Source organism: Dromiciops gliroides, chromosome 2 (assembly GCF_019393635.1).
Source record: "Dromiciops gliroides isolate mDroGli1 chromosome 2, mDroGli1.pri, whole genome shotgun sequence".
Classification (NCBI taxonomy): domain Eukaryota; kingdom Metazoa; phylum Chordata; class Mammalia; order Microbiotheria; family Microbiotheriidae; genus Dromiciops; species Dromiciops gliroides.
This window is the reverse complement of record NC_057862.1, coordinates 663,158,922-663,178,153: the sequence shown is the minus strand read 5'-3', so window position 1 is coordinate 663,178,153 and position 19,232 is coordinate 663,158,922. Positions and strand designations below refer to the sequence as shown.

Genomic DNA, 19,232 nt, shown 5'->3' with positions numbered 1-19,232 from the left:
GGCTCCAAGGCAGGCAGGGCCGGGTGGGGCGGGGCTCCAAGGCAGGCAGGGCCGGGAGGGGCGGGGCTCCAAGGCAGGCAGGGCCGGGAGGGGCGGGGCAGGACTGCATTCCAGGCGGGGGAGGGGATGAGCTCTAGGCATGCCCAGAAAGCGCCAAAGGCTCCAGACCACGATTCCCAGAAGGCCGTGCTCGCCTCAGGGCATTTTCGAAGCCCAAGGGCGGGAAGACTGGACTTCTCTCCTACCATGACACTTCCGCCCGGTTTTCTCTTCCTCTCTTTCATGATCGCCTGTGGGAGCTTCTCCTATTCTGCCCAAAGCTGACCCAGGACGGGGTAAGGAGGAGCCGAAGCGGGGCCAGGCCCAGCCAGAGGCCGGCTGTGGGGGTGCGGGGGTGGCTCGGGAGCCCCCAGAGATTGGGAGGACCTTGTGCAAGAGGCGAAGGAAGCCCTCGAGGGCTTTGCAGTGGTCTTGGGGGACCTGGGCATTGAGGGGGCATGGTGGGAGAACCACTACACATGGGGAGCCTGGTGGTGGATTCTAATTCTGCGGTTGAGTCTCCTCACGTGACCCCAGTCAGGTCCTGACCCTCCTGGGCCAGGAGTCTGAGGGAATGAGCTCCCCCTGTAGGTCCGGTCCTTGGTCCAGACTCCAGCCTTGCCTCTTCTCCCAGCCTCCTCCGGGAAGCCTTCCCTGATGCTGCTCCGCACTCTCTCCCCTCACCAAAGTGCCCTGTTTATCTGGAAGTCAGCGTCCGATTCCGAGGAGAAGGGGCCGTTTCCTGCGGGTCCCCCCACCGAGTGGAGAAGGGGGGGTATCCAACCTGACCCCGGCTCTCATGGCCCTCCTTTGCTCCCCAGGACCTGTTCCCCGTGGGAGGGAGCAAGAGGAGGAAGGGATGGCTCCGGTGCTTCTGGCCAGGCGCAGACAGGTGAGTTGGGGGGGGCGGGGCGGGACGTCCTAGCCGACCTTAGGTCTTAGCCCAGAGACCCTGGGGACGTCACTTCCTCTTGTGCTGCGAGGCTGGTGAGAGGCCTGGTTGCAGCCCAAAGACACCCCGAGACGCCCCCTGGTCCTCCCCCCCCCAAAAAAAACACCAGGGTCTCACGTTGACTTGTCTTTTAAATTCTGAGTTCCAGGTTCTTTTCCTCCTCTCAGGCCTACCCCCACCTGCTGGGAAGGCAAACCAGAGGATCCCCCATCTGACTGTGCAGTCACACAGAGTGTCTCCCCTTTAGCCCTGGACCCGAAAACAGGAGAGGAACAAAGACTATGCTCCAATCTGCTCCATTCTTTCTTCATTTCTCTGAGCCCTTGGGAGTTTATTCCTCAGGGGAGCGAAGTCTTTCAAAACCGATCAGTCTACAGTATTGCTGCTCCTGTGCCTGATCTTCTCCTGGTTTTGTTCCTTTTCACCTGTATTTTATTTTTAGTTTATGGAGTAAAACAAACACTTCCATAGCATAGTATAATGAAAAAGAAAACTGCATATGAAACTGGAACTCCATGAGGTACAACTTGTGATTTCTTTTAAGTATATAATAAAGTGATGTAAATTTCTTTTTTCTTTTTCTCTCCCCACTCCCCATGGCTACTATTACACGCAAATAGAGTGTGTATCTGTGTGTGTGTGTATACATACACATACATATATATATACATATATAGACATGTAAAATTATTCTAAGCATACTTTTTCAGTTCTTTCTTTGGATGCGGATAGCATGCATCATCCTTCATGCCCTTTATAGGTAATTTGTATATTTATAATAGACAAAATAACTTATTCACTCAGAGTCGTTCTTAAAAGGATTTTGTTGTTGCTCTATGCAATGTTCTCTTGGTTCTGCTTGTTTTGCTCTTGATTATATTGAGCAAGTCTTTCCATGTTTTTCTAAGATCATCAATCCCATCATTTCTTATAGCACAGTAGTATTCCATCACCATCACATACCACAAATTGTTTAGCCATTCCCCAATTGACTGGCGGCCCTGCAATTTCTAGTCCTTTTCCACCACAAAGAGACCTGCTACAAACATTTTAGAACATATAGGTTCTTTCCTTTTTCCCTAATCATCTTTGGAAATAGACCTAGTATTGGTATTTCTGGGTCAAATGGTATAGGCAGTTTAATAACTCTTTGGGCATAATTCCAGATTGCTTTCCAATCAGTTCATGATTCTACAAACAATGAATTAGTGTCCCAGTTTTTGATATCCCTCTCCAATATTTGTCACTTTTCCCTTCTGTCTTTTTAGCCAGTCTGGTAGGTGTAAAATTACATCTAAGGTAATTTTAATCTGCATTTCTGTAATCAATAATGATTTAGAGCATTTTTTATATACCTGTAAATTGTTTTGATTTCTTCATTTCCTTTGACCATTTATCAAGTTGGGCAGTGATTTAAATTCTTAGAGAGTTGACAACAATCTTTCTATATTTTAGGTGTGAGACTTTTATTTGACAAACTGTCTATAAAAATTTTCCCCCAATTTTCTGCTTTCATTCTAATCTTGGCTATATTTGTTTTATTTGTACAAAACTTTTAAAATTTAATGTAATTTAGATTATCCATTTTATACCTCGCTTTGTTCTTTATCTCTTGTTTATTTAGAAATTGTTCACCTATCCATAAGTCTGATAATATGTTCAACGTTTCTTTTCAGAAACTCAACAGTTCAGCATCTTTTTCATTTAAAAAAAAATTTTTTTTTAAGTTCTTGTGTATTATGTTCTATTGGCTCTGCATATTTTACACTATGGTAGTTAATAGTGCTTATGTTCCTCATATTTGTCATTTTTATCTATTCAATAGTCCAGTGTATTCATATGCCATTTTTTCTAGCTGTTCTTTGTTGGTGAGAATTCAGTTTGTTTCCAGTTCTGTGCTACCCCCAGAGAGTACTCTTATGAATGAATGTTTTTGTATAAAAACTCAGTTGTGACCTTTGTCTGGTTGTGGAGAAAGGGACTGGCAGCTGGTACAGTGAGAACAGCTCTGGATTTGAAGGACTGTGAACCTGGGCTCAAAGTGCAGGTCTGCCATTTACTCCTCTTTTGACCATAAGCAAGTTACTTACCCTTTCCAGGCCTTATTTCCCTAATTTGTAAAATGAGAGAGTTAGACTCTAAAGTCTCTTCCAGTTCTAAATATGGGAATTGGAAAGTAATGGTCCTATGATACCCCTTCCAGCCATAAAACACCATTCACACATTGTTACAGACAGGAGGTTGTGGTCTTCCATGCTCCCCTTTGCTCTGATGGCTCCAGGAGCATTGAACACAATCCTCTTCATTTCAGAGCACCACATTTGAAAAAGCAAGTGATTGGATGAAGAGATCAGGCTGATTGGTCCAAGGAACTGGACATGTGTAGCCTGGAAGAGAAGATTTGGGACCATATGATAGCCATCTTCAACTATTTCATTCTCATTGCTTTATTGCAGCAAGTAGGAGGGGCATCATTATCCATATCACTGTTTTAGTGCAGAGGGCTGAAGTAGGAGCCATGGGCATACAGTGTAAAAATCCCCCAAACAGCACGCATTTAAAATCAATGTCACTGGAAGCGCTGACAACAGGAAGCATTTATTAAACTCCTTTTCTTTACTGAATGTACTAACATTTTCTTTTTTGGGGGGGGTGAGGCAATTGGGGTTAAGTGACTTGCCCAGGGTCACATAGTAAGTGTCAAGTGTCTGAGCTAGATTTGAACTCAGGTCCTTCTGACTCCAGGGCCAGTGCTCTATCCACTGCGCCACCTAGCTGTCCCCATGTACTTCCATTTTCAAGCAAATTTACATTTGGGGCAGCTAGGTGGCGAAGTGGATAGAGCACCAGTCCTGGAGTCAGGAGGACCTGGGTTCAAATCCGGCCTCAGACACTTAAAACTTACTAGCTGTGTGATCCTGGGCAAATCACTTAACCCCAATTGCCTCACTAAAAAACACACACACACACACACACACACACATGCACACAATTTACATTTGAACTTCATAATAGAGCTCTACCTGGGTAAGCACAAATGTTTTTGGTGTTTCAGGAATCAGTGACATTCAAGGATGTGGCTGTAGAATTCACCCAGGAGGAGTGGGCACGCTTGAAACCATCTCAGAAAAAGTTGTACAGGGATGTGATGCTGGAGAACTATAGGAACTTGTTCTCTTTGGGTAAGAAGAGCTACTAGCCCTGTGGAGTCTTGATAAGTACTATGGAGATTTTTCAGGATTTTAACAGATTAGTCTTTGGCATACAAAAGGAAAATATTCCTAATCCTTATGTAGCCAAGATACAGATAATTTGTACTTCCTATTTCCAGGAAAAAGGTCTTTGCTTGGCATGCCTGGAAGTTGATTTCTTGATGTATAGTTTATTCTTGAGAATATTTCTTCCTCTGTTGCTTCAAATCCAAGACTTTCTTTTTAATTCCAGTGTAGGTTTCATCATACACAGTGTTCTGCTTGTCTAAGCAATGAGTGAGTCAAATGAACTATTTTTTCCTAGGTCATACTCAGTAATCTATTCTCCCCTAATATACAGTATCCTTCAGTAGTTCTTTGTACCTATCCTTGAAGTCTTCCTAGAATGCTGATTTTTTTTTTTCCCTGAAGAGGGCTTGAACTAGTTTTCAGTTCTTTCATTGTTTTATGGATGCTTTAAAAAAATATATATAATTTCTACCATCCCATATGAAAAAAGAGTGGAAAAGAAAACCCCACTTCTCCCTCTAGCGAGTCAATGGATCCCCTCCAGTTGAAAAAAAAGTCCCAGACACAATCAGCTAAGATCGTGCCCTTGATTGTGTAAGATTCATCCTGCACCCTCATTCTCTCGCCTTTCTCATTTATCTCTGTTCTGTGATGGAATTCTGCGATAACTCCCTGGCGTTTTTTCCTTTTCAATGAACAGGATTAGCAGTTTCCAAACCAGATGTTATCTCTCAGCTGGAAGCATCTTGGATACCAGAGCCAGATACTCCAAGAAGCAGCTGTCCAGGTGACTACATGAAAACGAAGCTGATGGGTCATTGTAAAATACTGATCTGTTGGCCCTTTTAGATCAAAGTTCTTGTAAGGTCTTGAACAAGCTTCTCAAGCCTGTTGAGAGGAGCTGAGATTTTAAAACTTCATTTTTTTTTTACTTAATAAGTTACTTTCTTATGTATTTATTTACTGAATGTACTTCCATTTTCTTTTTTTTCTTTTTCTTTTTTTTTGGGGGGGGGTGAGGCAATTGGGGTTAAGTGACTTGCCCAGGGTCACACAGTAAGTGTCAAGTGTCTGAGGCCTGATTTGAACTCAGGTCCTCCTGACTCCAGGGCTGGTGCTCTCTCCACTGTACCACCTAGCTACCCCCATGTACTTTCATTTTCAAAGAAAGTTGTTGCCTCAGTACAGGGTAGGTATTTTCTCTTCATTGAAGATTATCTTGTCTTAAGGAGGCATTTTCGTGCCTCACTTTAATGAATTCATTTTCCCTTTCAAAAATAAGCATATTACTTAAGATATTTAATATGTTAAGATATTCTTATTTTCTGAGTCCTCTTCTGATATTTTCTTCCATTTTGTCTTTCTGACTCTGTTGCTTTGCTGCTGTTACTTTTTAAAATACTTAATCCCAACCCAATTCCCCTTTTCTTTAGTCTATCATGTTATGTGTGATCGTCTAATTCTTTATGCTTTGAAATTATGTTTATAAAGTCACAATAATATGTTCATATGATAGGACTTGTTTAGCTATAACCCCATTATTGGACTTAGAGATTTTCAGTATTTTGTTATTTTACAAAAAGCTGTGTGAAAATTTTAGAGTGAGATCTTTGTTTGCTTTCAGTAACATTTTGAGGATGAAGACTCAGTAGTGGAACCACTGGGTTAAAGGATATGATCAGTTTTCTAGCTCTAGCTGAAATTGCTGTTTCAGAAAAGTGGTGGTATCCACAGCTTAATAAGTACCTATTTCAACATACCTGCCAGAATTTATTATTTTAAAGTATCTTTGCTAATCTGATGGCTTATTGATACTTCTGAATTGTTTTCATGTTTACTTTTTTGATTACTAGAGTTTGAATAATGTTTTAGGTAATTAAAATTTCTCCTGCCATAAATACCTGCACATCTTACTCTTCCAAATTTCAATCAATTTCTTACAAATTAGATCTGTTGGATTTTTAGGGGAAATTTATGGCAACAATTGCCATATTTTTTCCTCATATTTCTTCTTTGCTTTCTTTACTTCCTGTATATGTTTCTCCTCCTCACTCTAAACTCATCAGTTTTCCATTTTCTTTTTGTTAGCTCTTTTGCGTTACTATTTGCACTTCAGATGGTAAGCATACATTTGCCATTTCTCAAAGTCATATATTTTTTCTGAATATTCTTATTCCATTCAAATGCCAGCCAGTTATAGTAGGGTATGGGTTCATTGATCCCTTCAGGTAATTTCATCCTAAATCAAATCATTTGCATATTTAACTTTTGAAACTCATACTTTCACACTAGCTAAACTGATCCTTAGCGAAAGACTAGTGAGACTAGCCTTCTCAAATGAGAAGGCAAGAGAATAGCTCTAAAACCTTTGAGTAACTCAGAACCTTAGGAAAGAGGCATAAAGGCAGAGTTAATCAGCTCTTTATTCTTCCTTTCAGAGAGCAGAGAATATACTGGAGAGAAACCTCTTGAATGTAGTGAATATGGGATGGCTGTCAGAAGCAAGGAACATCTTGCTGTGCATCGGAAAGTTTATACTGGAGAGTTTATTTATGAATGTAAGGAGTGTGGGAAGGCTTTCCCCTGGAATTCAGTACTTATTCAACATCAAAGAAGTCATACTGGAGAGAAACCTTATAAATGCAGTATATGTGGGAAGGCCTTTAGTATGAAGGGAAATCTTACTCAACACCAAATAATTCATACTGGAGATAATCCTTATGAATGTAGTGAATGTGGGAAGTCCTTTAGTTCAAAGGCAAATCTTACTCGACATCAGATAATTCATACTGGAGATAATCCTTATGAATGCAATGAATGTGGGAAGTCCTTCAGGAGTAAAGCACACTTTACAGTGCATCAGAGAATTCATACTGGAGAGAAACCTTATGAATGTAGTGAATGTGGAAAGGCCTTCAGGAGGAAGGCACATCATACCAGGCATCAAAGAATTCATATTGGAAACATTCTTTATGAATGTAAGGATTGTGGGAAGGGTTTCCTCTACAATTCAGCATTTATTGTACATCAAAGAATTCATACTGGAGAGAAACCTTATGCATGTAATGAATGTGCAGAGGCATTCAGGAGTAAGACACTACTTAGTGTTCATCAGAGAATTCACACTGGAAAGAGTCTTTATACATGTAATGAGTGTGGGAAGACTTTCCCCTATAACTCAGTACTTATTCGTCATCAAAGAATACATACTGGAGAGAAACCTTATAAATGTAGTTTATGTGGAAAGGTCTTTAGAAGGAAGCAACATCTTACTGTGCATCAGAGAATTCATACTGGAGACATTCTTTATGAATGTAAGGAGTGTGGGAAGGCTTTCCTCTACAACTCAGCATTTATTGTACATCAAAGAATTCATACTGGAGAGAAACCTTATGCATGTAGTGAATGTGCAGAGGCATTCAGGAGTAAGACACAACTTAGTGTTCATCAGAGAATTCATACTGGAAAGAGTCTTTATACATGTAATGAGTGTGGGAAGACTTTCTCCTATAATTCAGAATTTATTCGTCATCAAAGAATACATACTGGAGAGAAACCTTATAAATGTAGTTTATGTGGAAAGGTCTTCAGAAGGAAGCAACATGTTACTGTGCATCAGAAAATTCATACTGGAGAGAAACCTTATGAATGTAGTGAATGTCAGAAGGCCTTCAAGTGGAAGGCACAACTTAATGTACATCAGAAATCTCATGCCTAGAGAATATCTGCATCAGAAAATTCATACTGGAGAGAAAGTCTATGAATGTGATGAATATGGGAAGCCCTTTAGACTGAGGATTCAACTTATTCAACATTAAAGAATTTATACACAAAAGAAGCCCTAAGTGTAATGCATATGGGAAGACATTTAGACTAAAGGTATGACTTTCTTTTTTTTCTTTCTTTTTCTTTTTTTTTTTTTGGTGAGGCAATTGGGGTTAAGTGACTTGCCCAGGGTCACACAGCTAGTAAGTGTAAATGTTCTGAGTCCAGATTTGAACTCAGGTACTCCTGACTCCAGGGCTGGTGCTCTATCCACTGCACCACCTAGCTGCCCCCAAAGGTATGACTTTATATCTATCAGAGAATTCATCCTAGAATGATTCCTCATAAATGTAAGGAGTGTGGACTGACTTATCACAACTCAGATCTTATTAAAAATTACTGAATTCATACTGGAAAGAAACCTTATGAATCTAGTGAATATGGGAAAGCCTTCTAGAGGAAGGCACAATTCTCTGTGCATCAGAAGACTCATTCTGGAGAGAAACATTTTGAATGTAGTGAATGCTTAGAGACCTTCAGGAGTTAGAACCTACTGTACATCAGAAATTCATACCAGAGACATTCTTTATGAATCTGAGTAGTGTGGGAAGGTTTTCCTCTGCAACTCAGCCTTTATTCTACATCAAAGAATTCATAATGGAGAGAAACTTTATGAATGTTGTGAATGTTGGAAGACTTTTTTAGGAAGTAGATACAATTTAGATTCCATTGGGGAAATATATATATTTTTTCAGGGCAGTGGGAGTTAAGTGACTTGCCCAGGGTCACACAGCTAGTAAGTGTCAAGTGTCTGAGGTCAGATTTGAATTCAGGTCTTCTTGAATCCAGGGGCGGTGCTTTATCCACTGTGCCACCTAGCTGCCCTGGGGAATTCTTTTTGTTTGTTTGTTTTTCTTTGTTTTTTTTGCAGGGCAGTGAGGTTTAAGTGACTTGCCCAGGGTCACACAGCTAGTAAGTGTCAATGTCTGAGGCCGGATTTGAACTCAGGTCCTCCTGAATCCAGGGCCTGTGATTTATCCACTGCTCCACCTAGCTGCCCCTGCCCTGGGGAATTCTTAAAGGAAAAATTCTTTATGAATGTGAGGAGTGTGTGAAGGTCTTCCAAAATAACTCAGATTTTATTCAACTTCAAATAATTCATACTTGAGAAAAATCTTATGAATGTATTATATGAATGAAGTCATTCTGCCTGAATGTAGATCTTACTGAATGTCATCTAATTCATACTGGAGAGAGACCTTATGAATGTGATGAATGTGGAAAGAACAGCCTTAAGACACAGCCTGCTCAGCATCAAAGAATTCATTCTGGAGAGAAATTTTTTGAGTGAAATGCATGTGGCTTTGAAGGCCTTTAGAATGAGGATACTACTTTATGTCCATCAGAGAATTCATAGTAGAGAGATTCCCTCATGAATGTAAGAAGTTTGGGAAGATCTCCCAGCTGACTAGACTGTGATTCTGAATCCCTAGATGTAGCCCCCATGGGCAGAGGTAATGCATTCCTTTTTTTTTTTTTTTTTTTTTTTTTTAGTGAGGCAATTGGGGTTAAGTGACTTGCCCAGGGTCACACAGCTAGTAAGTGTTATGTGTCTGAGGCCGGATTTGAACTCAGGTACTCCTGACTCCAGGGCCAGTGCTCTATCCTAATGCATTCCTTCTGCAGAAACTTCTAAAGGGGCAAAGATTTAGTGTTGTCCTCCTATTGGCCTTCAGGGAGGGAGAGGTTATTGTGGCAGAGCCAGAGGGTCCTGAGTGGGGAGTGGTGTTGACAGAGCCTTGATATTAACTTTGATCCCTGGACAAATGGCATGCAATAAGCTTATGGATGACCTCTTGTCATCTCATGAGCCTGGGGACATATAAAGAATTTTTTACTTTGTTTGTATCATGTTCTGAGCTGTGTTCCTGATGTTGCTCATGCTGCTTCTGTACATATTTCATCAGAGTAAGCACCTGTGAACCATGAATATTTGTAATCTCATTAAAGAAAGCATCACAAGGGCCTATGCTGATATTCTAGAGAACAGTTTGTAACTGTTCAAAGGGTTCTGAAACTGCATACCCTTTGTTTTGTTTGCAGGGCAGTGAGGGTTAAGTGACTTGTCCAGGGTCACATAGCTAGTAAGTGTCAAGTGTTTGAGGCTGGATTTGAACTCAGGTCCTCCTGAATCCAAGACCAGTGCTTTATCCACTGCGCCACCTAGCTGCTCCCAGACTGCATACCCTTTGACACATCAGTACCACTGCTAAGTCTGTATCCCAACAAGACCAAAGAAAAAAGGAAGGAGATGTATATGCACAAAAATATTTATAAAGACTTTTTTGGGTTGATAACTAATTGGAAATTGAGGGGATGACTATCAGTTGGCAAAAGCTGAACAAGTTGTTGTATATGATTTTGATGGAATACTATTCTTTTATAGGAAATGATGAGGGCATTGGTTTGAGAAAATCCTGGGAAGATCTAGATGAATAGAAGAAGAGGAAAGTAATCTGAACCATGGAATCATTATACCCAATAACAGCAGTATTTTAAAGATGTTCAAATTCTGTTTACCTCCAGAGAGAAAACTGACAAATTTAGTATAAATTGAAGAATCTTCATTCTTTTGCTTTTTTTTTTTTGATTTGGCTAATAAAGGGATCAATCTCATCTAATTTCTTTTTTCATATAATTCCATACATATAATTGATAACATTAATTAACTTCTCAATGGATGGAGGGAGACTGCATTTAGAAGTCAAAATTTAAAAAGAATGTTAAAAATAAAATTTTTGAATGATGAAAAAAAATTGTAATCATCCACAACATTGACTTAGATTACTGAACTCTAAGACTAGATTATGATTGAGTCTGCAGCATAGAGGAAAAGTCCAAGATTTCCAGCTGCCTCATTCACAAATCTAGCCAGATGTGGGGCCAATTCATGTAGGTCCAAATGTGGGCTCTAGGGTAATTGAAGGCTGGGTAGGTAACTAATGGAAACACTTATTCAAAATCATTCTAGGGCCTATGTAAAGTTTTACATTCTTAACCAAAAAAAATTCTGAAATGTAATTTTTTCCACCCATGTGAAACATATCATTGCCTCTATCTTTAGAACATGACACAGTGAAATTTTTCTACAGTAATCAAATATATGTAGATTTTAGTAGGGAAAAACCCTCATAATTATTTAGGCCAAATGAAGGGGGATAAAAGGAGTTAACTTATTTACAAGAATCACTTAATATCAAGGTTATCAAAGGTTTTTGGTTTGGTTTGGTTTTGGGGTTTTTTTTGCAGGGCAGTGAGTGTTAAGTGACTTGCCCAGGGTCACACAGCTAGTATCCAGTGCCTGAGGTCAGATTTGAACTCAGGTCCTCCTGAAAAAGCCAGTGCTTTATCCACTGCACCACCTAGCTTGCCCCCAGATTTTGTTTTTGTTTTTTTAATCCTTTAACATTAAAAAAACCCATCTCTGTATTCTTAGAAGGGAAAAATAAATTTCTCTGACCCATAGAAACAAAAAAACCCCAAGTCTATTAGTTAGGAGGTAAGCAAGCTTTTGTATTTTATAATTTCTACTTGTGTGATAATCATGCCTAGAATAGAATGTCAGAAATGTTCATAAAGAACACGAGTATATTTTTCTTTTCTCACTATCTTATAAATAAAAATCCATGTTAAAGTTATGAAGTTGTCATATAAAACACATTTAATATAATACCATAAATCTGACTACATTTTAAGTTGCATGGGTGTTTTTTGTCCTCAAGAAATTGGTATTGCCTCTTTTTTGTTTTTCAAAGTAATATCTCAGAAGAGCAAGAGAGAAGAGAGATACCCCTTTCCTTCTCTGAATTCTTCCTCTTGCCCTCTTTGCAGATGTGTTGGATTATATTCGTGGAACATGACTTTCACTGAGTCCAGAAAATGTTAGAATGGTTGAACTGCTTTTTTTCTTTGTCACAAGGGATAATTCTTTGCATTGGGAAGAGGGAAGAATGTATGTGGGAAATTAGGCAATGTGAAAAACACAACAGTTAAAAATACAACCTAGGGGCAGCTAGGTGGCGCAGTGGATAGAACACCGGCCCTGGAGTCAGGAGTACCTGAGTTCAAATCCGGTCTCAGACACTTAACACTTACTAGCTGTGTGACCCTGGGAAAGTCACTTAACCCCAATTGCCTCACTAAAAAAAAAAAAATACAACCTAGAGGGACTGCTAGGTGGTGCAGTGGATAAAGCAGGAGAACCTGATTTCAAATTTCACCTCAGGCATTTGACACTAGCTGTGTGACCCTGGGCAAGTCACTTAACCCTCATTGTCCTGCAAAAAACCAAAACAAAACAAAACCTAGAAAAATAAAAGCAAAAATAAAAACAAGCTCATTGGGCTTGAAGTTTTCTGATTCTGTTCTGGTCCCTTTTTGGAAAATTTGGACCTTTCCATATCTCTTGTTTCTCTCCTGTTTACCATCATCTTACAAATATCACTGACAATGGCTCTCGAATGGTATCTGATAATTGCTTCAACACTAAGTGAGAAAACAGGGGCAGAAAGGTGATTCACTGGATAGAGTTCTGGGAATGAAATTGGGAAGACCTGAGTTCAAATCCATTTTCAAGTACTTGTTGGCCGTGTGACCCTGGGTCAGTCACTTCACCTTGGTCCCCACATCTATAAAATGGGGACTATACCAGCACCTGCTGCCCGGATTGTTGGGAGGACCACAGGAGAGAATCCCTGTAAAGCACTGGGCACACACAGGTCCGTGTCCCCCATTGTCCAGGCCAGATGACCTGTATCCTCCAAGCACAGCCAGACACTCCCCAGAGCAGAGCAAAGAGAAGCCCAGAAGGGATGGGGAGGCTCTGCCTTCAAGTCCTGGTCTCCTGCCACCGTTCCCCATCAGAGCTTCCAGCCAAGACCAACCTCCTGGGGTCCTTTGGGCCGGCAGTTGTCCGGCGCCCCCCTCCCCATCCCAGCCCTCTCCTGCCTCCCCTGTGCCCATTCGTGTCCTGCTCCTCCAGCCCGCCTAGCCTCCATCTCCTCCACGTGTCTCTGGTAGCTCCGAGGAGGGTAGCAAGCGCCCCGGGAATCCCCCCACACATCCCCGCCCCCGACACCTGCGGATTTTCTTCCTGGCATCCAGGACTCCCTTGGCATCCCCCCGCCCTCCCCCCCTGGCCTGGGAAAGGTCCCTGTATGCAGGAAGTGTCTAATAAGAGCTGGTGGACTGCTGCTGACTGTCTGCGGGTGGGAGAAGGCGTGGAGGGATTAAATTTTGAGGAGTCCGAGGGCCCCCACCCCCCCACTTCTGAGGCCCCAAGACTAGTGACAGCCTGTCAGTATTGGGTCTATGAAGATCAGGCAAGAGGGAAGTGGAGGAACGGGGGGCGGGGCTCCAAGGAAGAAAGGGCCGGGAGGGGCGGGGCAAAAAGGTAGCTCAGGACTGCATTCCAGGAGGAGGAGGGGCCGAGGTCTAGGCATGCGCAGGAGTCGGCGAAGTCTCCAGACTACGATTCCCAGAAGGCCGTGTTCTCGCTCTCTTTCATGATTGCCTGTGAGAGCTTCTCCTATTCTGCCTGGAGCCGACCCAGGACGGGGTAAGGAGGAGCCGAAGCGGGGCCAGGCCCAGCCAGAGGCCGGCTGTGGGGGTGCGGGGGTGGCTCGGGAGCCCCCAGAGATTGGGAGGCCCTTGTGCAAGAGGCGAAGGAAGCCCTCGAGGGCTTTACAGTGGTCTTGGGGGACCCGTGCATTGAAGGAGGATGGTGGGAAAACCACTACACATGGGGAGCCTGGTGGTGGATTCTAATTCTGCGGTTGTGTCTCCTCACGTGACCCCAGTCAGGTCCTGACCCTCCTGGGCCAGGAGTCTGAGGGAATGAGCCCCTCTGTAGGTCCGGTCCTTGGTCCAGACTCCAGCCTTGCCTCTTCTCCCAGCCTCCTCCGGGAAGCCTTCCCTGATGCTGCTCCGCACTCTCTCCCCTCACCAAAGTGCCCTGTTTATCTGGAAGTCAGCGTCCGATTCCGAGGAGAAGGGGCCGTTTCCTGCGGGTCCCCCCATTGAGTAGAAAAGGGGGAGTGTCCAGCGTGACACAGGCTCTCACGGCCCCTTTTAAAGCTCAAAATAAGAGGGATTTTAAGGATTTTAAAGATCAAATAAGAGAGCTAGAGGGAAAATTGGGAAAAGAAATGAGAGGGACATAAGAACATAATGAAAACTGTCAGGAAAACTGTCAGCAGTTTGGTAAAGGAAGTACTAGAAAATACTGAGGAAAATAACCCATAAAAAACCAGACAGGGCCAAATTGGAAGGTGACACCAAAATCCATAGAAGAGAAAAAGTCTTAAAAAGAAGAATTGGCCAAATGGGAAGAAAGGCAGAAAAATTCCCTGAAAAAATATCTCTTTAAAAATTAGAAATGACCAGGGGCAGCTAAGTGGTGCAGTGGATAAAACACTGACCCTGCATTCAAGAGGACCTGAGTTCAAATTTGGCCTCAGACACTTGACACTAACTCTTCGACCCTAGGCAAGTCACTTAACTCTCATTGCCCTGCCCACTCCCCCATCCCCCCAAAATAGGGGCAGTGAGGTGGTGCAGTGGATAAAGCACTGGCCCTGGATTCAGGAGGAGCTTAGTTCAAATTTGGCCTCAGACACTTGACACTTAACTAGCTGTGTCAACTCATTGCCTTGCAAAACAAAAACAAAAAAGTAGCAATGACCACATCAAAAAGGAGGTAGAAAAGTTCAGTGAAGAGCCAAGGATAGTGGAGTGAAGCCAGTTTTTTTTTTTTTTTTGGTAAGTCCTCCCAACACATTCCTTCGAAAACAACTTTTTTTTTTACCTTTGAATAGAATTTTATTTTCCAAAATATATGTAAAAACAAATTTTAACATCAATTAAAAAAAAAATTGTTCCAACTTCTCTTCCTCCTCCATTCCCACCCCCCACCCACTAGAACTCAAGCATCTCAAAATAAGTTATACATGAGTAGTCAGGGAAAACATTCTCACATTAGCTAGGTTGTGAGAGAAAACAGTCAAAAAAACTCCCAAAACTTCAGACTGAGGAATTGTCAAAGAGAAAAAAAAATTTTTTTTTTAAAATGTGTTTCCAGGGGCAGCCAGGTGGCGCAGTGGACAGAGCACCCGCCCTGGAACCAGGAGCACCCAAGCCCAAATCCAGCCCCAGACACCCAACACCCACCAGCCACATGACCCCGGGCAAGCCACCCAACCCCAATTGCCTCACCAAAAAAGAAAAAAAAAAAAGAAAAATGTGTTTCCATCTATTTTCAGATACTATCACTTCTTTCTCTGTAGATGGGTTGCCATTTTCATAAGTCCTTCAGGGTTATATTGGACCATTGCCTTGCTGAAAATAACCACATGCTTCCCAGCAGATCATCTTACACTATTGCTGTTATTTTGTATACAGTGCATTTCACTCTGCTTCAGTTCATGTAGGTCTTTCCAGGTTTTTCTAATAGTATCCTGTTCATCATAACCTGAATAAAGTACCTTAAACTTTACAAAGAATTTTCTTCATATTAGCCCAGCAAAGTCATCATAACTATTTCCCTCCATACTATTCCCTTCCCATGATATTTACTCTATTTTCTATCTTCTTTTAAACTATTCCTCCTCAAAAGTATTTTACTTCTGACTGTTCCCTCTCCTACTTTGCACTCCCTTTTTTTTCACCTTTCCTTCCTTATCCTCTTCCCCTCATACTTTCCTTTAGGGTTAAATAGATTACTCCTCCCAACTGGGTGTGAATGTTACTCCCTCCATGAACCAACTCTGATGAGTTTAAGGTCTTTGAGCTAATTCTATGTTCCAAATTTTCTTCCTCCCTCTCTCCTCAACCCTCCCTATGAAATCAAGCAATTCAATATTTCATACTTGTGCTATTATGCAGAACATCTTTACCTTCCTCGTTTTTACTACTCTCTCCCCGAATCTGCCCTTCCCTCCTTCCCCCACCCCCTCTCCCTCCCCTCCCTCAGGGTGAAACAACTTTTTAAATGCACCAAACTGAAATCTGAGTCAGAAAATTTACTGTGACACAAACTTCCAACAGGAATTTAGGAAGTCTGAGAGGTATGTAGACAGGTGGGAACTGGCCAGAAGTATATTGCATAGGGTCTAAACTCAGCAGTCCTGAACTGTGTGGTGCCCAGGGAAAGTAGGGGTTCTGAATATTTCGTCAAAAATATATGGAATGGGGCAGCTAGATGGCGCAGTGGTTAAAGCACCGGCCCTGAATTCAGGAGTACTGAGTTCAAATCCGACCTCAGACACTTGACACTTACTAGCTGTGTGACCCTGGGCAAGTCACTTAACCCCCATTGCCTGCAAAATATATATATGGAGTTAGTTTCGTTGTTACATAATATGATCTTGTTTGAAAACTCTAATGAGAATTATGAGGATTTCATTGTTGGAGTTGTCACTTTAAATATTCTTATTAATCGCTGGGATGCATTGTTATTTTTGGAAGAACCTTTACACCAAATTGTTGATTAAGAGGGTTGTAACACCACTGCCCTGAAAGGAGGGATAATAATTTATGAGAAGGAGAACTCAATTTTGTGATGAGAATTCAATTTTTAGAAAATTCACTTTTTTAATAATTTTTTAGAATTCAACTTTAAATCCTGAGACCTTCACTTTTAACTTCTAGTGTACATATACAGAAATGTCTTGCTTCTGGACATATCAGGGTGTCATTTTATTTATGGATTTTCCTATTAGTTATTTGTTTGTTTTTCTTTTAGTGAGGCAATTGGGGTTAAGTGACTTGCCCAGGGTCACACAGCTAGCAAGTATTAAGTGTCTGAGGCCGGATTTGAACCCAGGTACTCCTGACTCCAGGGCCGGTGCTCTATCCACTGCGCCATCTAGCTGCCCCTTCCTATTAGTTATAATTCATTTTGTCATTAATGTGCTGCTTGGGAATTTTTCACTGTTACACTGCCTGGAGAAGAATTGTCTCAATTTCCAAAAACAGTCAGGCATTTTTCTAATATAGTATCCATTGATTCTGTAGAACTTATCACTTGTGCAAAAAGGGAACCTCATTATGAACTTCAGATTAGTTAACATAAACAAGAAACCTATTGTGATTCTAGAAGATTTCTAGATGTTACAACCCAGACTAGTGATTCCGGAGATATTGAGGGTTTAGATGGTAGTTCTGATGAGAACGTATATCAGCATCAGCATATGACACATGAGGTAAATGTAACAGGATTACTTCCAAGTACTCCCATACTAAAGAGATCTTCCATACATGTTTATTACAAAGATGGTCAATGGTATCTATAAGCTTAGGAGAATTTATCACATTTTGGCTCACTTGCCCTTTTTGTCTATACAGTATGTATTCTTTCTGTAAAAAACCTTAAGCTAAAATGGTCTTGTATAATTGATTGATTTTAGATCTTGTGATCTTGTGAGATAGGATCCCTCTCTCAATAAACTTATTTCCTACAGCTTAGAGACTTTGTTTTTTTTTTTCCTCTAACCCTGGGACTCAGAAATTTTTGCAACACTAAATAGAAAATGAAGCACTTAAGCACAAGATTCAGAAAAGCATATTAAGGTAAGGTAAGCGTGAATGAATTCATAAGGTTAAATATACTCCTTAGAACCCCTAAGACCTCTGTCATCCTTAAGTCAGGTAGGTGGAGTCGACTTAGAGGACATGTGCACAAATCTAGTATCTTGGTTTTAACTCAGCAGTAAAAAGGACATTGATGAAAGGAATGCCCTAGGAGAAGGGGGAAAAGAGAGGAAGAATGGGGAAATTACTTATAAAAGATGTGCAAGGGTGATTGTTTTACAACATAGGGGAAAGGGGGAAGGAGCAGGCAATACTTGACTCTCACTCTCATCTGAAGTGTTTCAGAAAGAAAAGGGATACACTTACACAGGTGCACAAGTTGGGTATAGAAATTCCTCTTGCCCAAGAAAGAAAGAGGCTGGGAAAGGGCTAAAAGAATGTAGGAGAGGGTGAGAAAAAGGAGGGTAGAGAAGAAAGGCATTAATTAACATCAAAACAGACTCTTTTTTTTTTTTGGTGGGGCAATGGGGGTTAAGTGACTTAAGTGCCCAGGGTCACACAGCTAGTAAGTGTCTGAGGCCGAATTTGAACTCAGGTACTCCTGAATCCAGGGCTGGTGCTTTATCCACTGCGCCACCTAGATGCCCACCAAAACAGACTCTTTTTTTTTTAACTTTTTTTTTTCTTTTTAGGGCAATGAGGGTTAAGTGACTTGCCCAGGGTCACATAACTAGTAAGTGTTAAGTGTCTGAGGCCAGATTTGAACTCAGGTACTCCTGACTCCAGGGCCGGTGCTTTATCCACTGCGCCACCTAGCTGCCCCCAAAATAGGCTCATAAAGAGAGGATAGGGTAAACATAAAAAGGAAAAATAGAAAAGGAGAATAGAGTAGAGCATAGTACCCAGTTAGCACACATCCCTCAATGTAAGTAAATGTATTCACTAGGAAGACAATATATTCGGTGGGAAAATTATTAATTATAGGGGTTTTGGGGCTCCCAAGCCAGCCCCCGCTCCTCTCCCGAGAGAGAGAGAGAGAGAGAGAGAGAGAGAGAGAGAGAGAGAGAGAGAGAGAGAGAGAGAGAGAGCATGAGCTCGAGCACGCATGTGCGTGCGCAGGTGAGCTTGCACGTGCCTGGCCTACCCTTTCTTAAGGATGAGCCAGAGTCAGGAAGTTACCTTCCTCAAAACCATACCTACATGAAAGCCTTGTTCCTGCCAGAGCATCTGTTCTCTGGGCTCTGACCTCAGCACTTCTGCATGGAACCAACCTCAAATCCAGTGAACCAATAGATTTGAATGATGCTAGCCAATTAGCTTTGAACAATGTATATGGATGGGCTCTGCTCCTGCCAGCAACAAGCTTACACAGACACCCCCACTCTCTTTTTGGCCCAGGAACTTGGTGAGAGCTGACACAGCCTACTACGGTTCCCCATTCTCTCTCTACCCCTAGATCCTAGCTAGGCTTTCATATCTTTCACAGCCATGTGCCCTCTCTTTACTAATATTTAATATGCTTTAATAAATGCTTAATGCCCCAACACTGGTGCAGTAGTCTCTAATTTCTTTTTTGTTTTTGTTTGTTTGTTTTTGTGGGGCAATGGGGGTTAAGTGACTTGCCCAGGGTCACACTGCTAGTAAGTGTCAAGTGTCTGAGGCTGGAT

The 19,232-nt window shown here is 41.8% G+C and overlaps 1 protein-coding gene across 3 annotated transcripts; it reads left to right on the top strand.

Moving 5' to 3' along the window:
- The first annotated feature begins 180 nt into the window (after positions 1–180).
- Positions 181–11,310, top strand: LOC122741071 (zinc finger protein OZF-like). Of its 3 annotated transcripts, XM_043984148.1 has the most exons (6): positions 181–335; positions 861–931; positions 4,047–4,173; positions 4,913–4,999; positions 6,651–8,091; positions 10,424–11,310. In XM_043984148.1, exons 2-5 carry the CDS (start codon positions 899–901, stop codon positions 7,928–7,930), a joined length of 1,527 nt encoding a protein of 508 aa, XP_043840083.1. In that variant the 5' UTR covers positions 181–335; positions 861–898; the 3' UTR covers positions 7,931–8,091; positions 10,424–11,310. The 3 variants fall into 3 exon arrangements, with proteins under 3 accessions (XP_043840083.1, XP_043840081.1, XP_043840082.1); XM_043984147.1 differs by lacking the exon at positions 181–335 and having other exon boundaries at positions 695–931; XM_043984146.1 differs by lacking the exons at positions 181–335; positions 4,047–4,173 and having other exon boundaries at positions 481–931.
- Positions 11,311–19,232: the final 7,922 nt, after the last annotated feature.

Coding starts and splice junctions, on each gene's coding strand:
- LOC122741071 (XM_043984146.1), top strand. CDS start 697: ATGCTGCTCCGCACTCTCTCCCCTCACCAAAGTGCCCTGTTTATCTGG. Junction 932..4,912: donor TTCTGGCCAGGCGCAGACAG/GTGAGTTGGGGG, acceptor TTCAATGAACAG/GATTAGCAGTTTCCAAACCA. Junction 5,000..6,650: donor TCCAAGAAGCAGCTGTCCAG/GTGACTACATGA, acceptor TCTTCCTTTCAG/AGAGCAGAGAATATACTGGA.